This window comes from Chaetodon auriga, chromosome 9 (assembly GCF_051107435.1).
Source record: "Chaetodon auriga isolate fChaAug3 chromosome 9, fChaAug3.hap1, whole genome shotgun sequence".
In the NCBI taxonomy this organism is placed as follows: Eukaryota; Metazoa; Chordata; class Actinopteri; order Chaetodontiformes; family Chaetodontidae; genus Chaetodon; species Chaetodon auriga.
This window is the reverse complement of record NC_135082.1, coordinates 18926783-18946705: the sequence shown is the minus strand read 5'-3', so window position 1 is coordinate 18946705 and position 19923 is coordinate 18926783. Positions and strand designations below refer to the sequence as shown.

The following is a 19923-nucleotide window of genomic DNA, read 5'->3' as shown; positions in this document are numbered from 1 at the left end:
AATACTATCAAGGTTTTATTGTCTCCACACACACACACACACACACACACACACACACACACACACATATACTGAACATACAGCGCTCTGGTTTTAAGACCATTCCAGCGGTGACTCTCGTGCTTTTGTCATCTTTTATTATTTTCAAGTGTTTCCGCTTCACGCCACACCTCTTACACTTCCTCCAATCTCTGCTCTGCTAACACTGGCCTGCATTTATGTTACATCATCATCAGAGTGTGTGTCCGTGAACACAGCCGTGCTCCTTTACATCTATATGTTTGCATTTGCATTTCAATTTCCACGGACAAGATTCATTCACGTCTTTACATAACAGTGCAGAGCGTCTGATGCAGGCACACAGTCAATGAGTATTCTCAGCAGCGCATGACACACTCACCATAGCATGTCTCTGTACAAAAAGGAGAAATCTTTATACTTGACAGAAGCAATTGGGATTCTATGGCTGCAAATTGTCTTCTAAGTATGATTATTTTGTGGAAGAGTGCATGATTCACACACGACATGAATGTGGGTTAATTATAGTAGTAAGTCACTTTGTTACGGAGGAGGACGAGCGTGTTCTCATGAAGAACGTTTAAATTCGGCTTCAGTCAAGATCTATTTAAAATGACAGCGTCGCAATCAGACTGCAATGGAGAAAACTGTATTTTACACTCTAATTGAGAGCTGGTGGATTTGTTTCATTTGTGCAAATAATCGTGAAACTTGAAAGTTAATGGTGCCTTTTAAATGACAGTAACGAAACTCCCAATCAAAACAAAGCTGGATGCATCAGTGCTACATAATTAGCCTTGTCTTACTCCATCACAGTGTAATGTTTAGTGTACTTTCAGACCAGCCACAATCACCTTGTGTGCAGTTTTCAGATTTTAGATCCTGTGATTTGGAGGTACTGATGTTTATCTATGTATTTATTTCATTTCACATAAATCTTTTTTTCTGATCTTGTGTTTTAATTTGGATCTACAAGCATGCAAAGGCTGCCTTGTGCAGCTGTAAAGAATTTGTTACAGGAGCGTTTTACCCGTGGGCATAAGCTGCTGTGAATCTTCAAACGTCTACAGTATTTCCAGTTGTGGGAAACAGCCTGAGTGGCTGGTCTGCTCCTGTTACTTGTCAAACGTGTTTCCCACAAATCTCAGGAAGATGGCTCTTGGAAGAGACGCTTTAGGCAAGGCATCAGTAAAACTCCACCACCACAAGAGAAGTCCCTGAATGCATCACACGCGACAAACCATACCCCTGTGCAGAAAATCAAACAGGGAAGCAGAAAAGACAGAGAATCCCAGGAAAGGCTGGCAAACGTGAACATGCTGTTTGCAGTTTACAGCTATCACACCACATGATTTATTAATATTGAAGTTAGAACCTTTCAGTTACCTGCTGCTGCCGTTTGAGACCACGTGCAACAGCCTTACAATGAGGGCTGCATTAATTTTGTACAACATGGTCCATTTGAGGGACGCCGGCTGCCCCAAGTGAGATTGATCAGGTTTGTGGGCTCTTCTGTAGACTTTCCATTACACTGGGATCTGTTTGGTGGGCTTTACTGAGATTTGGCCATACGTGTGTCTCCATACATCAGAAGCACCACAGTAAAGTTACCTGGAGGACGTGTTTATAGATTGCAATTTGCCCAAAGCTAAAAACCTTTTGAATAAAGCAGGAGCAAAAAGCAAGGTGTGTGCCTTTTTGTCCAGTTCAACCAGTTAATGTCTGGTCTTATGTAGACCAAGTGTTCACAGTTACTCTGCAGTTGGTTGCATACCTGTGTACCAAAGAGTGCTTTCACAGTGGTAGTATAGTCTGAATTTGAGCTACACTGACATTATCTCTTTGCAGAGATACTGGTATCAATGTATACGCCAGCAGATAACTAACAACAAATTGCTACATCAAATTCAGAATAAGCATATACTTACAAAAATCAATGAAGTTGGTGAGGGAAAATATTAACGATATTGTCATTTTGTTGAGTTTATGTCAAAAAGGATTAGCCAATGATCACATTCTGTATGTTTTACTCAGCATCCCAAATTTCTTGGAATTGGGGTTCTATCTTTAAAATCTAAAACAAACAAACAACAAATCTAACAGATCTGCACCAACACTGTTTATGTTTATTTCTTTAAAAAAGCATTGGCTGATATATCATTATCGACTTTTTAAACTCCCAGTTATCAACGTCAGCCTCAGACATCCACTGTCAGTCAGGCTATAGACTGAACAAGGGAAAAACTGTGAAAACTTTGAAACCTTGAAAACTTGTACCTGAATGCACCTGAACCAGACAATCTGAGATGGTTTCTAGTTGGACTCTGATGGTTTTTGTGTGCAGTTGCAGAGCAACAGGAAGAAAATTCATGCAGTCAGTCAGTCATTGTAACCCCACTGGTAATGTTTCTGGATTGTGAGACAGAAAATGGAAATAATAATATATCTTACAGCTGTGTGAGCAGGGAAGAGCACTCAAGGTCGACTTGTTTTCCGGGGTGATTCAGGTGGTTGTTCTCCTGTTGTGGCCAGTGGTCATTTGACTTCACCCACTCAAACATTGTTGTCCATCCTTAATTCACATGTCAAAACAGGAAAACAATCTGGCAAACCACCACACATTGCTCGGTGGGTTTAGAGGGTGGGTGGGCAATCAAATTCTGGCTCAAACACACACAACAAGTGTGAAAATGCACTGAGACAGCTTTTTCCTGTAGCTGCTTCACAGTAAAAGCTCTCCAGTAAGTTGTCAGAAGAAAGCTTTGAGTGTGACGCAGCAATGGGAAGAGTTTGGTTTGCATTAAAGTAACTGAGACATGACATAATAAATCAGGAAATCACAAATTAGTTTTTCTGGATTGAGATGAACCGTGCAAAAATGCCTTATTCACACCATTACTAGCTCTTTGCTTTGTGTGATGGAGTGAAGAATTCACTGCTACTCTCTGCTCAGAGTTGTCTGTTGGTCCAAACTCTTTGTGAAGATGCCCTCTGGTCATCTCTGAGCTTAACAGTTACTCAACCTTAACCAGAGCATTTAATTGCCTAAAGAAAACAAAGCTTAACAAAGTTTTTTCTTAATCGAATGTGATGAGCATTGTTTTTGGGGTGTATCCGAATCACAGGGTGGATGCACGAATTATGTTTCACTATCATTCAGAGAGATCATTGAGAGATAAATTCCTTACATCTAAGAAAGCAGTGGGTGAAGTTCAAGAGTGACAAAAGAGAGCCAGCTGTAGAAATGTGATGACTCCACATCACAGTCCGCATTCAAAGGCACCTGTAATCCTGTGGGGCAGTCAACACATACATTTGTTCAAACTTTTGTACAGAAAGCAGCAGTAGTAACAGTGTGGCTATAGAAAAATAAATATACAGATATCATGCAATTAATTATACTCTGACTCAAATCCAAATCTGACATTTTCATTAATTTGGGGAATATATAGTGGCTGCTCTTGCAGATTTGCATATCAAATAAGAGTTGAACTGTTGGCCTTGGCCGAGGTCTGCCCTCTCTGAGTGCCCTTCTAGTCATAAAAATGGTTAGTAGTATCTTTATGATACATGGCCTTCAGTATTACAGTATTACTATATGAGAGTTTCTGTGCACCTCCCTCTGCGGTGACACAATGCAGTGCAACCGCTATGCAATGCACAACAACAGAAAGCAATGTAATGCAACACAACACAGACAAGCCTGGTTCTTCTTCTTTCTCTTTCAACATATTTCTGAACTCCACCATGACTTCTCCCCAAACTCGATAGTTAGTCTGCCCAAACCGGAACCTAAGTTTAACAAACCAGCCGAAAGTGACAACATGACACAGTAAATGTGTTGCATCTCAATCGACTTTGATTTGAGGGTTCCACAGCGTGGCATCCCTGGAGATGTTGAGGAAAAATGTACACATACACACCTTTTGAATCCTCTACCCTTTCAACTAAATGCAGTGCTGCTGTGTCAACGTGGCCCATCACACACCCTCACACTTTTTGCCTGCTCTCGCAACATCTATGCAATTGAGAGAGAGAGAGAGACAGAGAGAGGGAGAAGAAAGGAGGCAGGGCTGTGCTCAAAGCTTCTCTGGGCCCTGAGGCAACACACTAGCTAGCTCCTCTCTCCTAAAACAGCAGAAACACCGCTCCTATCTCCTATGCATTAATTAATCATCTAACTGAGCACTAAGCCTCTCTCTGTAATCTCTCTGACTGATTTGGGAGTTGGATTTCTATTTGACCATGTTATTTACTTTGGATGTTAACTGTCAAGAAATGTGGGCATACAGCAGAAACAACAGATTTTCCAGTTGTGATAACACTGAATACAAAAGCCAAGGTCTGATAAACAGCAACACGCTTCCATGTTTACACCTGAAACATTTCGATTAGGATTCCTAACCACAGCAGAGCTGAGCTGGTAGCAGTGTCGTTCTCAAGGACACCCGGACGTTGATCGGTACCTCAGCTGTTGCAGCATGAATCTGTGTATTCACATTCACAACAAAGGATGCTTTCCTGACTGTTGGGCTGCATATTTTCCATCTTTTGAATCCTTTGCTTGAAGCTAATCCAGGGAATGAAAAAGTCTACAATATTTAGTCTCAGTTTAAGTTTTCCTTTCTTGAAACTGTTGAGTGTGTCCCATGTCAAGGTCCTGTGTCGCACAGCGTCTATCAGCGCATACTAATAGTATGCGTGTGCACTGATCATTGCTGCCATTGTATCAAGGCTGTTTGTTGATATTTAGAGGCCTGAAATGGGGACACGCACATTTAAAAATAGACCAGACAATTGTACTTTATGGTGATTTAAACTGAGCAACCAGATTGTGTTTGATGGGCTTTTTTACGCAGACATTAATGTGAAATGTAGAACCTAATATTTTGTGACAGAGCACATAAGATATACAGTATCTGCATATGTGTTTGGTCTTTGGTCCTCTGGAAATTTATTGCCCACCCCTGATGTTTTCATGCTGAGCCAATGTAAAAATGTGCCACAGACATGGTGGACTGATGTGGACCAGCAGGTGTGTTACACGCTTTGGTGTGATACTGGGGTGTGTGTTTACGGCTTGTTGCTCTGACCCAGAGTGTCCAAAAAATGAATGCTGGTTTTAGGTGGAACTCAAATTAGTCTGTGCAAAGATAGAAGAGCACACACAGCCCGCCCATTTCCTCTTTTGGCCCTTTCATCCCTGCATTTCTGGACCCACACACACACACACAGACTCAAACACGCCTGCCATCCCTGCATCTAATGCAGCAGCACTTTGCCCATAAATAACACTTAAACTGATATCATGATGTTTCCACTGGAGATAGAATAGCATCAGTCAGCCTCCTATACTGGCAAACATTTAGCCTGGCCTCCCTACAGCTTAGCAGGGCAAGAGTTGTTCTTGGCAGCACCCGCCATGTGACGACGCCTCCATTACAGCACAGACAGCGCTCTATTTGTCTCACCTTTTGTGTGTGTAATGGAAGCGGCAGTGATGGCCGAGTGTGCTGCGAGTGTGTGTCTGTGCATGTTTTCTGTACGAGTGTGAGAATCAAAGATCTCCTGTGTGGTTTGAATCATTTGGAAACTTCTCTGCAAAAGTGCCAGGGTCATCCTTTGATGGATGACCTTAGGTAGACCTGTTCGAGGCCACGATTTATTCCTATGTGAGGCGGAAACCTTTCCATTCACACTTTGTGTGTGTGCGTGCGTGTTGTATTTATATGTGTGTATTCACGCCTGTTATAGACTGAGAGCCTGTCCTGTAGGGGCCACAGAAAAACAGTTCCTCTCTGATTCAATTACCACAACAAGCTGAGCTGGAGGGGCAACAAGAGGCTAGGGGACAGCACGGTCTGCTTCACACAAGTTTCCTGACACAGGGTTGAACAAAGAGGCCTATCAATTCTGAAATGTGCACTTACAAGCTTGATTTCACCTTTCCGTCTTTTTTCTCTTAATGTCTCAAAGCTTTTCCCACATGCCTTCCAGCAACCGGCACCCCTGAAGTGATACCTAATCCCTCATGTGTCAGAACTGATCTGTCCCAAATTCACTTTGGCAGGAAATTGCCTCACAGTTCTTTTTCAGTCACTAACACGACATCGCTGATGGTAGCACGCTAATGGTGCAGGCTGATGGCTGAGTTTTTTTTTTGTTTTTTTTTTTACTCCTTATTTAGCAGTGCGCATGTTAACGCTATGTTTGCATCATTGTGATTTGTTGTGTTCGACTACATCCAGACCTAGAAATCTCAAAGTGCTTCTCTGACTTAAGTTACACTTTCATATGAATATCAGTCCAATTATATATTTACAATGTCTCCCCTGCCTTTTTGTCGTGAGCAGTGACAGTCAGTCTGCTTCTCTGTCTGACTCTTGCTCTCACCCCAACTCATCATGTCTGATGTGACAGTGCTGGCAAATTGTGATGTGCAGGAATAATGATATTTGAGTGCTTGCTTCTGGTGTGTAATTGAAATGCTTTCACACTGCACCCCCGTCACCACCCCTTTAGTGCCAGCTGTGCCACTGATAGAAGAGCAGTGGTTCCTTCAGACATCTCTCCTGCTGCTGGCAGGTGGCAAGCAAATACATTTTCTTTTATTTGTTTCTGATTTACTCCAACAAACCTGCTACAACACCAATCTGACTCTGTGTCTGTCAGCCTGCCATGCATGTGTCACAACATACTTTCTATCCGCTTGTTTTACTTAGATTTGTTTGCATTGTGGTTGAACAGTGTTGCAGGTGATGTATAGTCTTGTATTAAGAAATGGTGTTTGTGGATGGTGGAAATGCGTGTTTCACCTCCAATGTCACCCAATTGTACACATACTTGTTTATACCTAACAACACAGCCGACACACAGGTAATTTGCTAAGCTAGTTTGCCAGTTACTGTTGCTACACCTGTCAAACTTTCCACTCTCATACAGCACAAATATATCACAGTGTGCAGTGAGAGCAATGACAGATTTATCGCTCAAAATTCCTTGTAAACAATGGATCCCTGATTTCAGACTCGTTTTTTTATCACAGTTGATTTTGCCAGCTGAAAAGACAACTGTTGCAAGCAGACAGTATCAGCTGTTGCTGGCTAATTAAACTAACATTAGCTCCATGAGTTGTTCGTAATTGCCGTCTCTGGCTGACTAGTTTTAAAATGACGATGCTACTATCGACGTCTTAAACATGCTACATGTATATGAGGCAACAACTAATCACCTTAAAACAACTTATTTATGGTCATCCAGGACTGTCTGGACGGTCAAGTCTTCTTCTTCTTCTTCTTCTTCTTCTTCTTCTTCTTCTTCTTCTTCTTCTTCTTCTTCTTCTTCATGGTTGTTTTTTTTAATGGGCTTGGAAAATAAAGACACGGTGCTTTACTGCCACCAGTGGAGGGTGAACACAAAATGAGCCCCTCAAGTTTTTTCCTCCTTAGACAGTGAAACGAAAATGGAAAACTCCTCCTGAACTTCATATCTCTGACGATGAAGCATTTAGTGAAGTACTGATATCTTTTACATCCTTAAAAGTACAAATACCACAGTGTAAAAGTCCTGCAATCAAAACCTGATTCACAGTATCAACATTCAAAGTGCTCATGATGCAGAGTGGACCATCTCATAGTCATTTCTATTATATATTGGATTGGATTCTGTTGGATTATATATTCATGTGTTCATCGTTTCATGTTGCAGCTGGTATCTAAGAGGAGCGGTTACCATTCCTAGAAATGTTCTCGACATGCCCATTGCAGAGGCTGTGCCAGCTGGTACAAATGTACCAGCATTCATTTCAGCACTCGAGTGAAGAGTGGAAAGCAGCAGAGGTGGCAAATAATGGACTTTTTTTTCACATGTTATTTCATCAACTCTGAGAATTTTTGAAGAGAGAAATTAACCTTGTAGATTTTGAAAACTGACAGTTTTGTGAAAATCGATGGCAAATTTGACCTTAAATTAAGGAACATCTGAGGAACAGGCAGGTGTTTTTGGAGAGGGGAGTAAAGTCAAGTACAAGTACCTCAAACTTGTACTTAACAGCAGTACTTGAGTAAATGTTCTTCTTTTTCTTTCCTTTTCTTCTCCTGCTCTAGTTTTTCTCCCCTTTTCTTTTCCTTCATCTCTACCTTGTCTTCCTCTGTGTGTCCAGCCTTAAAACAGTTCACGTGAGACCAGAAGCTGTGTTTCTTCTTTGCCGCTGCCTCCTTTGGTGTCTCGCAGAGATTCTCCACCTGCTCCATGATCGTCTCCCATTTCTTGGTGTTGTCGGCCAGCTGCTCTGCAAACTTCTCCTGGAGAACGTTGATGCCTTCTGAGGCCTCTTTGAGCATGAGAGATGGTCTTTCTCCTTTTTGAGAACCACGATTTCGGTGTCCCTTTGTTGGAGCTGCTGCTCCAGATGGTTCACCGTCATCTGCAGTCTCTCCTGGTTCTCTGCCATCTCGCTCATCTCCTGGCACCAGGTCTGTTCCTTCTTGGCCAGCTGCTCTGCGAACTCCTCCTTGAGAACTTTGGTGCCGTCTTTGGCCTCTTTGAGCATGTCTCTTTGAGCAGAGATGGTCTTTCTCTTTTTTGAGATCCATGATTTCAGTGTCCCTCTGTTGGAGCTGCAGTTCCAGATGGTTCACTGTCATCTGTATTAATTTTTGGACCTTTTATTCATCCACCCATTTTTGTCATTTTTGTTTGGTGAAGAGCATAAAGAGAATACAGCTCTTATTTCACTGTGTTGTACCTGTGTTGTACAATGATATATAAATGAACCTTGTACCCTGAAACATCAGAACAAGAGACAAACAACAGTTTCAGAAAATGTCTTTGATAAATTGTTCAAGGTTCAAGAAGCCTGTGGACATATGTAAAAACTATAAAAACTGAAGCAGAGAAGTCAACTGCTGACTTATGTGACTTGTAGTTACAGTGGTAAGATAGTTAGCCAGATTGCTCATGCTTCCGTCTTAGGTTGGAGTAGATAAACACACTGTTAAATCTGCTGCTTTCATTTTTTATCTTTTCGATTTTTTAAGGCTAAGAAAAGGACACCTCCAAACTCTTTTGATCCTGAGTATAGGGCTGACTACAGGCCCATGCACGCTGCGTTAATATGCAGAGAAATCCAAAGCTTGTTGTGCCTGGTTGCAATTACTAAGATATGATTGGTGATTGCGGTCCACAGGAGGGTTTACCAAACAGTCAGTTATAATAATGCCATCAACACATTTAATGATTAATTAATAAGCTTGCTCAAAAATAATTTACGACGATGCTAAAATACAGCATTCATAATGGACGCAGGAGGAGTGCTGAGGGGCTGCAGCACCCCTTTAAAATCAGTCTATAATAAGTCCTAAAAGTGATGCATCTTGCGGCAAATCAGAGATTTAAACACACTGAGGTGTTAAAGGGAGTGCCGTATGTCATTTCAAGCGTCCCACTGACTCAAAGTAAGCAAAGACATCACATTAATGTCAGACAGACTGTGACTGTACACAAGAAGAGATGCAAAACAAAAACTGGTCATTTGCTTATGAAGCTTCATTTCATTCATTAGCTACACTTCAGACTTCAGTGTCTGTTAATAGTGACAGAGTGACAGCTGTCTCATATGAATGAGTCCTCCGCGCGTTGAATGTGCATCAGTAGATCCACACATATGCTGGTCTCCCATATACACTGACTTTCTCTCAGCAACCATAACTCTGACTGACTTCCAGCATCCCTGATTCAGATACAGCATTGACCAGAGTGACATGATCAGCGGGGTGTGACAGATTTCAAACATATTTCTTCTCTACATAACTCGCTCAGCAGCAAAGCGCTGACCTTTTCACTGTAACAGGGTCCACCAGGTCCTGCGAAATGTTTATTCTGACAGTTTGACGTGAAGACGCCTAGAATAGACATATTTGATTTAAAAAGGCCTGTTTCGTTCCTCCGTCGGCAGGTTGCAGGACAACCCATCTATCATGAGTGGATCACAATTAAAAGTTTAAATCTTATATATTTGACATAATTTAATGAGGTTTTGAGAAGTCGTGCTAATACTGTGTTGAAATTCTGGATGAAGGGAATCAGTGACCACAAATGTGCAGCCTTTTGTTGCTGTGTTGGTGAATGAATATTGTTTGCTGAATTAACTCTGTGTGTGTGTGTCCGTGTTTGTGTGTGTGTGTGTGTGTGTGTGTGTGTGTGTGTGTGTGTGTGTGTGTGTGTGTGTGTGTGTGTGTGTGTCCTGGCAGGGTGCGGCTCGAGGCGTTCTCAGACAACAGCGGGAAGCTGCAGGTCTCTCTGCAGGAGATCATAGAATGGCTGACAGCCAAGGACGAGGAGCTGTCGGAGCAGCTGCCCATAGGAGGCGACGTGGGGGCCGTCCAGCACCAGAGGGAGTTCCACCAGGTAATGTGGACCATAATACCTCTCTAGTGCAAATATTGATAGGATGGAGTCTTTACTCTGTCCAAGGGGAAATCAATTTCCACAGTATGTCTGCTCTCTCAAGACACATACATCCATACAAAAACATGCACTCACATAAATTGAGTCTATGGTTGAGTCTATAGATACAAACAGGCATAAAAACAGGCTTATTCACAGGGATCTTATGTTTGGTCCCGTGTGGGGCAGAAGGGACAAGATTGTTGCTACAGTCCAGATCGCCCATTCCCACTCTGAAGTCTTATATCGGTGTCCATGTGGGAGCAGTTTAAAAAATGGATCGAGGGTGGGCTCAGGGTCATGTACAATCATCTGTGCAATGCATGTGATGTCTCTGTCATTGAGATGTGAGAGGCTGGGCGTCGAGAGACCGACGGTTTTGGAGGCCGTGTTTGTCTTGTGTGATATTATATGCTGAATTTTTTGTTGCTGGAGACAGTTAACATAGCAAAGGACCATGTGGAGCAGTGGGGTATAATGTGCTTTTCAGAAGGTGAGGAAGAGAATAGAGAGTTCTGAGTTTGCAGATAACAGTCTGTGCTGGCAGCTTGTGTAGAGATCACAGATATTGATCAATGCTGAGTTTACTGTCCAGCCTGAGTCAATACTGAGTAGCTGAAACTTTCTCCAAATTCAGCTGTCATTGATACCATTGACGGAGGTGGGGGCGTGCGCGCTGCACTTTGTGGTGGGAGTGCCAAGAAGCAGTACCAATAGTGCAAATGCATCTTTTCTGGATATGAATGATATGAATGCTGACATGATTTTAAAGACGCTAATCTAATCCTGTGTTCCTGCGTGAGTTTTGTTTGATTATGTCAAATATATGTTTCGTGTTAAAATCCTTCCTTTATCACTTTCTGTACAGCATGAATGTAGCTCTGATGGCTCATCTTGAACTGTCTGTACATAAATTCATCCAATCAACAACCACTTTGAGTGATACAATCAAGTCTGAGGGATTTGATTTCAGTCCCTCTCTTCACTGTATCGTTTCATTTGGAAATGACATGAAATCATGTGACGAAAGATGAAGCCGCTCCAACTCCACATTTCATCATTACTAAGGAAATGAGGAACGAGTTTACTCTTAGTTGACTCGACTGAACTAGAGCTGCAGCTAATTTACTAGAATTTGTTAATTAAATGTTTGGCAATTCTGCTTGAAATTTGACTGAAAACAATTAATTGATGATCAAAATAGTTCTGACAATCAACTAACTGATTAATTGCTGCAGGTCTGGATTGAACAATAAGCCAGTAGACATTTTTTATTTGACAAAGGTTTTGAGTTTTCAGCGTTTGGCCATCCTGTGATTTATTTAAGCAGGCATGTTGACTCCGTTCTTATTCACAGCTGTGGCCCGGGGGGATTAGTTGTAGCAGGACAAAGGGCAACACTTCACAGCACACAGGCACACAGTCTGCACAGTGCAGCCATGATTTAAAAAGAAATCAGTGACTCTTTGGTGAATATGCACTTTGATTAACACTGAGCCACATGAGGATTAGCTGTTTCACCTCAGCTTTCATCTCTTAGTCAGTTAACAGTGAAATTGCCCACTGGTAAACTGATAGGATTGATAGCCATTTTATTTTCAGTATTAAAGTTTAAGGCTTTAGGGAACATCAGCTGGAGTTGCTGACAGCGGCCTGAGCCACCTCCTCCTCCTCCTCCTCCTCCTCCTCCTCTCTCCACAGCTCAGTGATTTGAACTGGCCGGTAAATCCCTTGAAGGGCTTGTGAGGCTAGAAGGGCACATAAGCTCACAAGCTCAGAGACTGAGACCTCATTGATCATGGCACAAATCAGCGCTTGTTTATCTTCCCAATAAATGTTTTCATCCTCATCTTGAGGGCCGCGAACAAAACCCCCTTCTTAAACCCGGGGATTATAATTTGACTTAGATTGCTGGTTGTCAACTGATTTCAGGACGCTCGAGTGCAACGCAGATCAAATCACATTTCTGGATGTCAGGCTTCTTCTTTAATCCCCATATTCTTCATGTGTTTCATTTATCTTGTCTTCCTAGACACCTTCTCAGGTCTCGGTCGCTGCGTATAGACTGCGCTTGATTGATTTCAGTTTGATTGCCCTTTCGTAGCAGGACAACCCCATTAATGAATTCAGAAATTGGGCACATCTAAAGTTGCTCACCGGTGGAAGAGGCCCAGTCCATCCTGAGCGTTATCATGGATTAGCTGGCCGACCCCTGACAAGGACCAAAAAGTCCATAAATGGAAGTTCACCCGTTGAGAATGGAATTATTCTCCAACCCCGTCCTCTCTGCTCCATGGACCCACCATCAAACCGCTCAGCTCCCAAGCCGGCCATTCCCTGGAGCCGACAGCAGCACAAGAGCTTTTCACTAAGACTTGGAGTCGTTCATTCGTAGCTGAACTGTGGGTTTTATACTGAGCACCGACTGCCTCCTTGGCGCAGGTCTAAGAGCATTTACTACTGAAGTATCTTGTTATCATTATGGATTTTCCTTGTTTTTTAATGCGTCTGTTCACTCCTATATAGGCTCATAAAAAAACATTAATGATTCATTTAGTAAAAAAAGTGAAAATATTGAACAATAACAGGCTAATTAGGCTTAATTAAATTATGTTTTTATTTCAAAGTCCGGTCCCCACAGTGTCTGCTTGGAAAAATTCTGGCCTTTGGACAAATGAAGCTGATGAGCCCTGCTTTAACAGCTTGCTCAGGATATATTTCATGTCACCCGGCCAAGAGCAGCTGCTGCAGTTGGGAGCAGAGAAAAACATGCACGGACATGTTTTTCACCCTTCCCAGAATATGATAAAATAATATGAAACTTCATTGATACCCAGGAGGGAAATTAAGAATGCTATTAATTTCATTTAGCCAGCGTTGTCCATGTCAGTGTGGTGCCACAGGGAGTGAGGAGCAAGTGAGGCAGACGTGAAGATCAATTAAGTGCACGCCCGACTCATCTAACACGAGTCTATTTATCAGTAATAACCAAAGACACACCTGAAAACACCTGTGCGTGTGCGCAGGATCTTTAAGCCCTATACTGTGTCTCATATCTCATTTTCTCCTCCATTCCCTTTCTTCATCACTCATTAAAGACACAGTGGAATGAGGTGCTTTTGTCCCATGGGGATGCTCCTGTTCTCTTTAAAGATGCTACTCACCCACACGAGTGCATTCCATCAGTTTTGTCTTTTTTTAGGTTTAGTTCGGTCTGAGTTACGATGGGAAACCAAACTGCATGTGTAAATTGTTTCCGTCTGAACAGGTGCAACAACACTAACAGGAGATGTCAGTCAAGCACAGTTTTATGCCTAGTCCACACATACATGGGTATTTGTTAAAATGGGTTTTTTCACATTTGTACTCAATTAAAACACTAAAATACATTTGAAATGCTTGAAACATGAAAGCCATGTTGGCCAATCAGAAGCCTGAAGCTATTACCAGCAGGCCACCTGCAGCTGGAGGTCTGATCCTAGTAAGGCAAAGCGTGAGCCGCACTCTTCATAGCAGGATTTATAAAATTGTGACTGGATCTCGTCAAAAACCAGAAACATAGGCGGCGTGGTCTGTGTGGTGAAGCAGTGAGCTGTACATTTATGTGGAAACATGCAAAAAGTCCTGTTAGCAAGCTTCAGGTTAGCAGCAGCACTACACCTCTGTGGGTGGAGCGTATGCGTTAGCCTTAGGTACGCCTGTACGCTCAACTTCTTTTATATCAGACTTCCTTAATTTAACACGTTGACAGAGAAACTGAAGTTTCAATAGTATGTCAGCAGCTTTTGTTTTATGAGGCAGATCAGAAGAAAATAGATGGCTCTCCTGCGTGTCAAGACAGTCACTGGTGGGACAGTGACAGAAATCCCAGGATGTCTTTCAGGGAGGAAAGTGTCTCCACCAAAATCTTTTTAATTGACATGTTATATAGCCCTGTGTGCTCTGTGGTGTGGGAGTCTCTCAGAAAGTTGGTACAGACAGGAATTGCCCAGCAGGCAGACAGTGTGTGTGTGTGTGTGTGTGTGTGTGTGTGTGTGTGTGTGTGTGTGTGTGTGTGTTAGTCATACGGATTGTTGGTCTGTTCAAAAATAGCTCCAGACAACAAGCAGAATTTGATGCAGTAGCTAAATCACAGCAGAAATAACGCCTTCAATTATCATTTTGGGAATACCTCGATAGTACCTCCATATCTAAATCAAGAAAACAATAAATATTCAAGCACTTGAAGGTGTGTGTGAAGGATAGAACTGTTAAAATTGATGCTCTTTGGAGTCTTGCTCCTGGGTGACAGGAGTATTTGGAGAGACGCTAAGCTCGGGATGTTCTTTCATTTCCCCGTATTTCACCTTAGTTGTGGGTGATGTATGTCAGGAACTGGGAGTGGTGATGCACACACACACACACACACACACACACACACACACACACACACACACACACACACATACAGTAGCCTACTTTCACACACACACTGGTAATTGGTTCTGTAAGTACAGCAGAGTTTCCTTTTCCTTCCTCTTTCCAATTTTCTGTGCTGTCAGTTTGTGCAGTGTCTCTGAAAGGAGACTTGTATTGACAGTGAGAGGTTTGTGGCTCCCGCTTAACCCGACTCCAACTCCCACCTCGACTGCTGCGCCGAGAAATCAGTCATCCAATTAACGGGACAACGAAAAGAACAACACTTAACATTACCCTGCAGTCGCCTCTATCCCCCATCCTCCTAATTTCTCCTTTCTCCTTGTACCTCCTCTTCCCTCTTTTGTCAATGCATCCTGTCGTCTTCGCATGCTTTAAAGCCACAGTTCCTGTTCTGTCTTTGCACAACTGTTCCTCCAATATTGATGGTGATCCTCTCCTCCTCTGCCCTCCTCTTCTTCTTGCTCTTTGCTTCTCTCTTCCCCGTCCTCTCCCTCATCTTTCCTCTCCCTCTTCCTCTCCTGTCCTCTCTTTGTCCACCCCGTACCTCATCTCCTTTCCCACTTCCTCTTCTCTCCTCTTCTTTTTTGTCATCCCCTTTTCCTTTTCTTCTCCTCCTCCTTTCATCTCCCTTCCCTCTCCCCCCTTTTACTCTTCATCTCAATCTTCTCTCTCTCCCCTCATTACTCTTCTTCTCCTCTCGTCTTGTCTGTCTCCTCTAATAATAATTATAATAAACTTTATTTGTATTGCACCTTTCATACAGGAATTTTAGCTCAAAGTGCTCCTCTCCTCTCATGTCCCTCTCCTGTTCTGTCCTCTCCTTTTGCTGTCACCCCCTTTTCCTTTCCCTCTCCTCTCTCTCTCCTCTTCCTCTTCTCTCCTCTTCCTCTCATCTCCATTCCCTCACCTCTCCTCTCCTGTTATTGTTCTTCTCCTCTCCTCTCCTGTTCCTCTCCTCTGTTACTCTTCCTCTCCTCTCCTCTCCTCTCCTCTCCTCTCCTCTCTCAAGTGTTCCATTTTCAGCACAGCATGCCTTCATTATCCGAGATGCCTCGGCTTCCCGAGCGTCTGGTCGCTCTAAAACTTTTCCGACAAAGCAGAGAGGGAAATTGCATCCCAGTTTTCTATAGAGAATTAAAGCGTTTTAAGAAATGTGAATTATTGATCTTAAGTGGATTTATTCTGATGTCGTTTTTTTTTGTGTGTGTGTGTGGGATGAGTTCCCTCCGTGCTCCATTTGTGTGCATGCATCTGCATGTGTATTGGTTTGGGAGCACAGCCACTTTGTGTGTATTTGGGCTGGTGATGTAGGAGAGTTTGGGTGGGAAGACATATTGGTGAGGGTCTTGTGTGTGTTTCTGTGTTGGGATAAGTGAGCATTTTGACAATGGGAAGGATTTTGTGTGTGTGTGTGTGTGTGTGTGTGTGTGTGTGTGTAGCCGCTGCAGAATCCTCTCAGCTTCACGCGAGAGGGAAAATGAAATGAAAATCTAACCTCGTCTATGTTGTCTGAAACATGTTGAGAGGGACCATCCAGAGGGAGGAGTAAAATGAATGCCATCAACATGTTTATGAAGTCAATGAAGTCATTTCCTCCCCCTGACTTTTCCTACCCCATGCATAATGTATCTTAATCTGATCTGAAGGCTTCGCTCTTAATGTTCCTTCAACCAAAGACGAAGCCTCTGAGTGTGAAATTTAGCTGGAATTAAAGTTTTAACATGACAGCTGGCTCAGGGAATCCATGGCTCAGCTCCTCTTTGGGCAGCAAAGCAGCTAAAGAGAGGATGGAGAGAATAGAGAGGATGGAAAGAGGGTACAGGGGAAGGAAAGGAAGCAAGCGAAGAGGAGGAGCGAGGATGTGAGGGTGAGGAGGGAATTGGTTTGCGATTAGAAAAAGAGAGGGGAAGAGGAGCAAAGACAGACAGCAGGTTTTCTCCATGACTGTTGCACTGGGAATCTTATCGCATGCCACAGCTCCCCACCGTTACACACTTTTGCATGTTTGCTCGGCGCCGGCTCGTGTTTGCTGGCGTTTCACTGGGGGCTTTCTGTTAAACTCTGTTCGCCGGGTGTTATCAGGCCTGCTGGGCTCTGGTCCTGAGCTTTTTCTTAAATAGACACTGAAACACTGTCACCACTGCAACGCTGCTAATTCCAGCTCGTATTGTAGATTTCCAGCTGAAATTGTAATCTCTTCATACCATAAGAGGATTGAGTGTGCTGGCTTCACCTAAATAAATTACTTTGAAGAGAGAGGATATCCCTGGCTTTAATTCACACACCTGCACGTTTTATACAGAACAAAGCTTAGCGTAGGAGAATGAAGAAGGTTGACACACTGGCTTTCTTAAAGGCCCTGGGGAGGCTCTGGGTATCTTCTCAGTGGTGAAGTAAAGGCGTGTGTATATGAGTGTGTGTGCGTCGCCTTTGCACGACAAGCTCTTCTTCTGTAATTTGCATAAAAGTGTGCCGCTGAATGTGGACAAGTGGAGCTGGGCTTTCCAGCTAATTGGCTCTTCTGTGCAAGCAGGCCAGCCGACCAGTACTCCCAGTAGATTTGATCTTCTATTGTGCCCGGCAGGCTCTCAGCACAAGCAGACAGCTATGCAATGTCATGTGGTCCTGCCAGTGGATCACTGCTAGTATGTGTGTGTGTGTTCAGTGTAACTCTTGTATTTCTTGTATTCTTTCTGTTGTGTTTCTTATGTGTGTGAGTTTCTTCATGGTGTCTTATTAAAGCGATCTGATGTAACTTGAATAAAGAAATAAGATATTACTTTTCTTACAAATTAAAAGTCAAATTCATAAGAAATGAAACACATCCTTGTATTCTCTATTAAATGCACCCAAGGGGTTTTTCTGCTACAGCCTTAGCTGTTCTAGTATGATCAGTAGATTATGGTGGCTAGATTCAAGATAAGACAAGATGAGACATAACTTGCTGCAGTTGCATGCAAAGTAGGAAAGAGTGCCGATATATGGCATGCAGATATGAAAGTTAAATATATCAGTAAGGTGCAAATCCAGAATATACATAATGACAAAAAAACAAAAAGCTTTTGCTAATGTTAGCAAACATTCACCTGTGTTATTACTAGGCTTTAGCATTCGTCATTATCCTGCCATTTGTGGCCACAGTTGCTTTTTCTTAAATTCCAACTTCACTGTATTGTTCTCTCTCGACAAAAGGAACTTCCAAAGTCTGAATTTCTAAAATGAATAATTGATAACAGGCTGAGAGAGCTCTCCCACATGTGAACCAAGAATGGCAGTGTTCTTTTTCCCAAATTTAGAGGACTCAGCACGTGCCAGCACCCTATAATCTACTGTGCTCTGGTCAGTTGTGTAATGGTGCATTCAGGTGATCCTCGTCAACTCCCAAAGACAGGAAATATCACCACATTTTATGTGCTGGGTATTTTGACTCAGGTGGTCATTGGTCACTGGTGATACATCACTTGAACTAGACCAATGAAACCGCCACTGCAGAATGTGAATAATGGAAGTCAGACATAAACTCTACTATTTGTTCTTGTTAGCAGCCTGGACATGTTGTGAATCACCAGCAATTGCAGATGAATGGAAGCCAAGTCAGGTTTATTTATACATCCCCAAAATACTAGTTTGTCTGAGGGCTTTACAATCTGTTCAGCAAACGACACCATCTAACCTTGTTACAGATAATTGATCCAGTTAAATCAACTTAAATGGAGATAAATCAGTTCATATGAATAATGAGTTCATGCAAAACACCTTCTGCTTCTTACCAGCTTTCTCCTGATTGGCAATTTCTGTTTGTTTGGTAGCCTATTTAAGTCTATATAACTAGGATGCCATGATGAAAACACTCACTTTTTCTGAGAAAAGTGTCCAGAGGATTTTCAGTTTACAATGAAAAAAGCAGCAAATCCTCACAGTTGACAAGGTGGAACCAGGCAGTGACAAATAAATTAGTGTAGCTTTATTCGATAATCAAAAGCATCAATTGAGTTTCACATGTCTGAATAGCTTCAGCACTAGAAGGTATCATTGCTCCTGGTCTATGTTTGGCAACAGCGTCTCGTTTGAGGAGGTAGACACATGCTCACCTTAGCCTGCAGGACTTTCTTCCTCGGCTACATTGTTGATGTACAGCACCTGAGTTTGAAAACAGCTTATGTCTTTCATTCTCTTCCACTTAGTAACACTCTCTCCTCTCTGCTTGTCTCCCGGCAGGCATTCATGGAGGATGTCAAGTCTCGCGGGCCGTTCATCTACTCGGTCTTGGAGTCTGCCCAGGCCTTTCTGGCTCAGCACCCATTCCAGGAGCCAGAGGAGACCCTGACCGATGGAAAAGGTCTGCTCCCTTCATACTCTGTGCCAACTGCTGCGCCAGCCAAAATATCATACTCACAACCTCCCTGGTTTAAACCCCAGAGTTCATTTGGTTGGACCCATGCAGGTGAAATCTTCCATTAGTAGTTATTAGCATTGATCTGTCCTCTGATGTCGCACTGAGTTTAGGGAAAGTATCCAGATCAGGTTTCTCACCAGCTCTCCAGTCCTGTCTGCTCAGATCAATAATACAGCAAGCTTGGCTTTTTCTCCACCAGCACGTCCTCCTCGTAATGTTTGGCTCTGAACACGGGATGCTCTCCTGGGGAATACTGTAGAAATCTACTTCACTGTGTTCTCCTTCTGTCTCCAACTGCTTCCTCTTTCTTCCCTTCCTTGGAGTTGGTGTACCACCCTCCTCCAATCATTGCTCTTCTCTTCGTCTGACTTCTAACCCCTGCCCTCCTCCCCACCCCGTTACTTCTTCTTTATGTCAACCTTTGCTCCTCTATCTTCTTATCCCTGCGTGGCCCCCTCTGACCTCTCCCGCCCTCTGCAGAGGTGTCTCCACGTCGGCGGATCTTAAATGTGAGCCGCTCAGTGTGGAAGCAGGCGAACGTGGCCAGTGACCTGTGGGAGAAGCTGACGGCACGCTGTGTGGACCGCCATAGGTCAGGCACTGTTTTTTGTGTTTTTTACATTAAGTATGTCTTGTACAGGTTA

At 43.0% G+C, this 19923-nt stretch overlaps 1 protein-coding gene across 2 annotated transcripts in view; it reads left to right on the top strand.

The window, feature by feature from the left end:
- The window catches only part of drp2 (dystrophin related protein 2), a 155774-nt gene that overhangs the window by 89681 nt on the left and 46170 nt on the right, over nt 1-19923 (top strand). For both annotated transcript variants that reach the window (XM_076738393.1, XM_076738392.1), the window contains exons 4-6: nt 10269-10425; nt 19102-19222; nt 19760-19871. In XM_076738393.1, coding sequence (XP_076594508.1) covers nt 10269-10425; nt 19102-19222; nt 19760-19871 — 390 coding nt within the window. The remainder of the gene's footprint in view (nt 1-10268; nt 10426-19101; nt 19223-19759; nt 19872-19923) is intronic.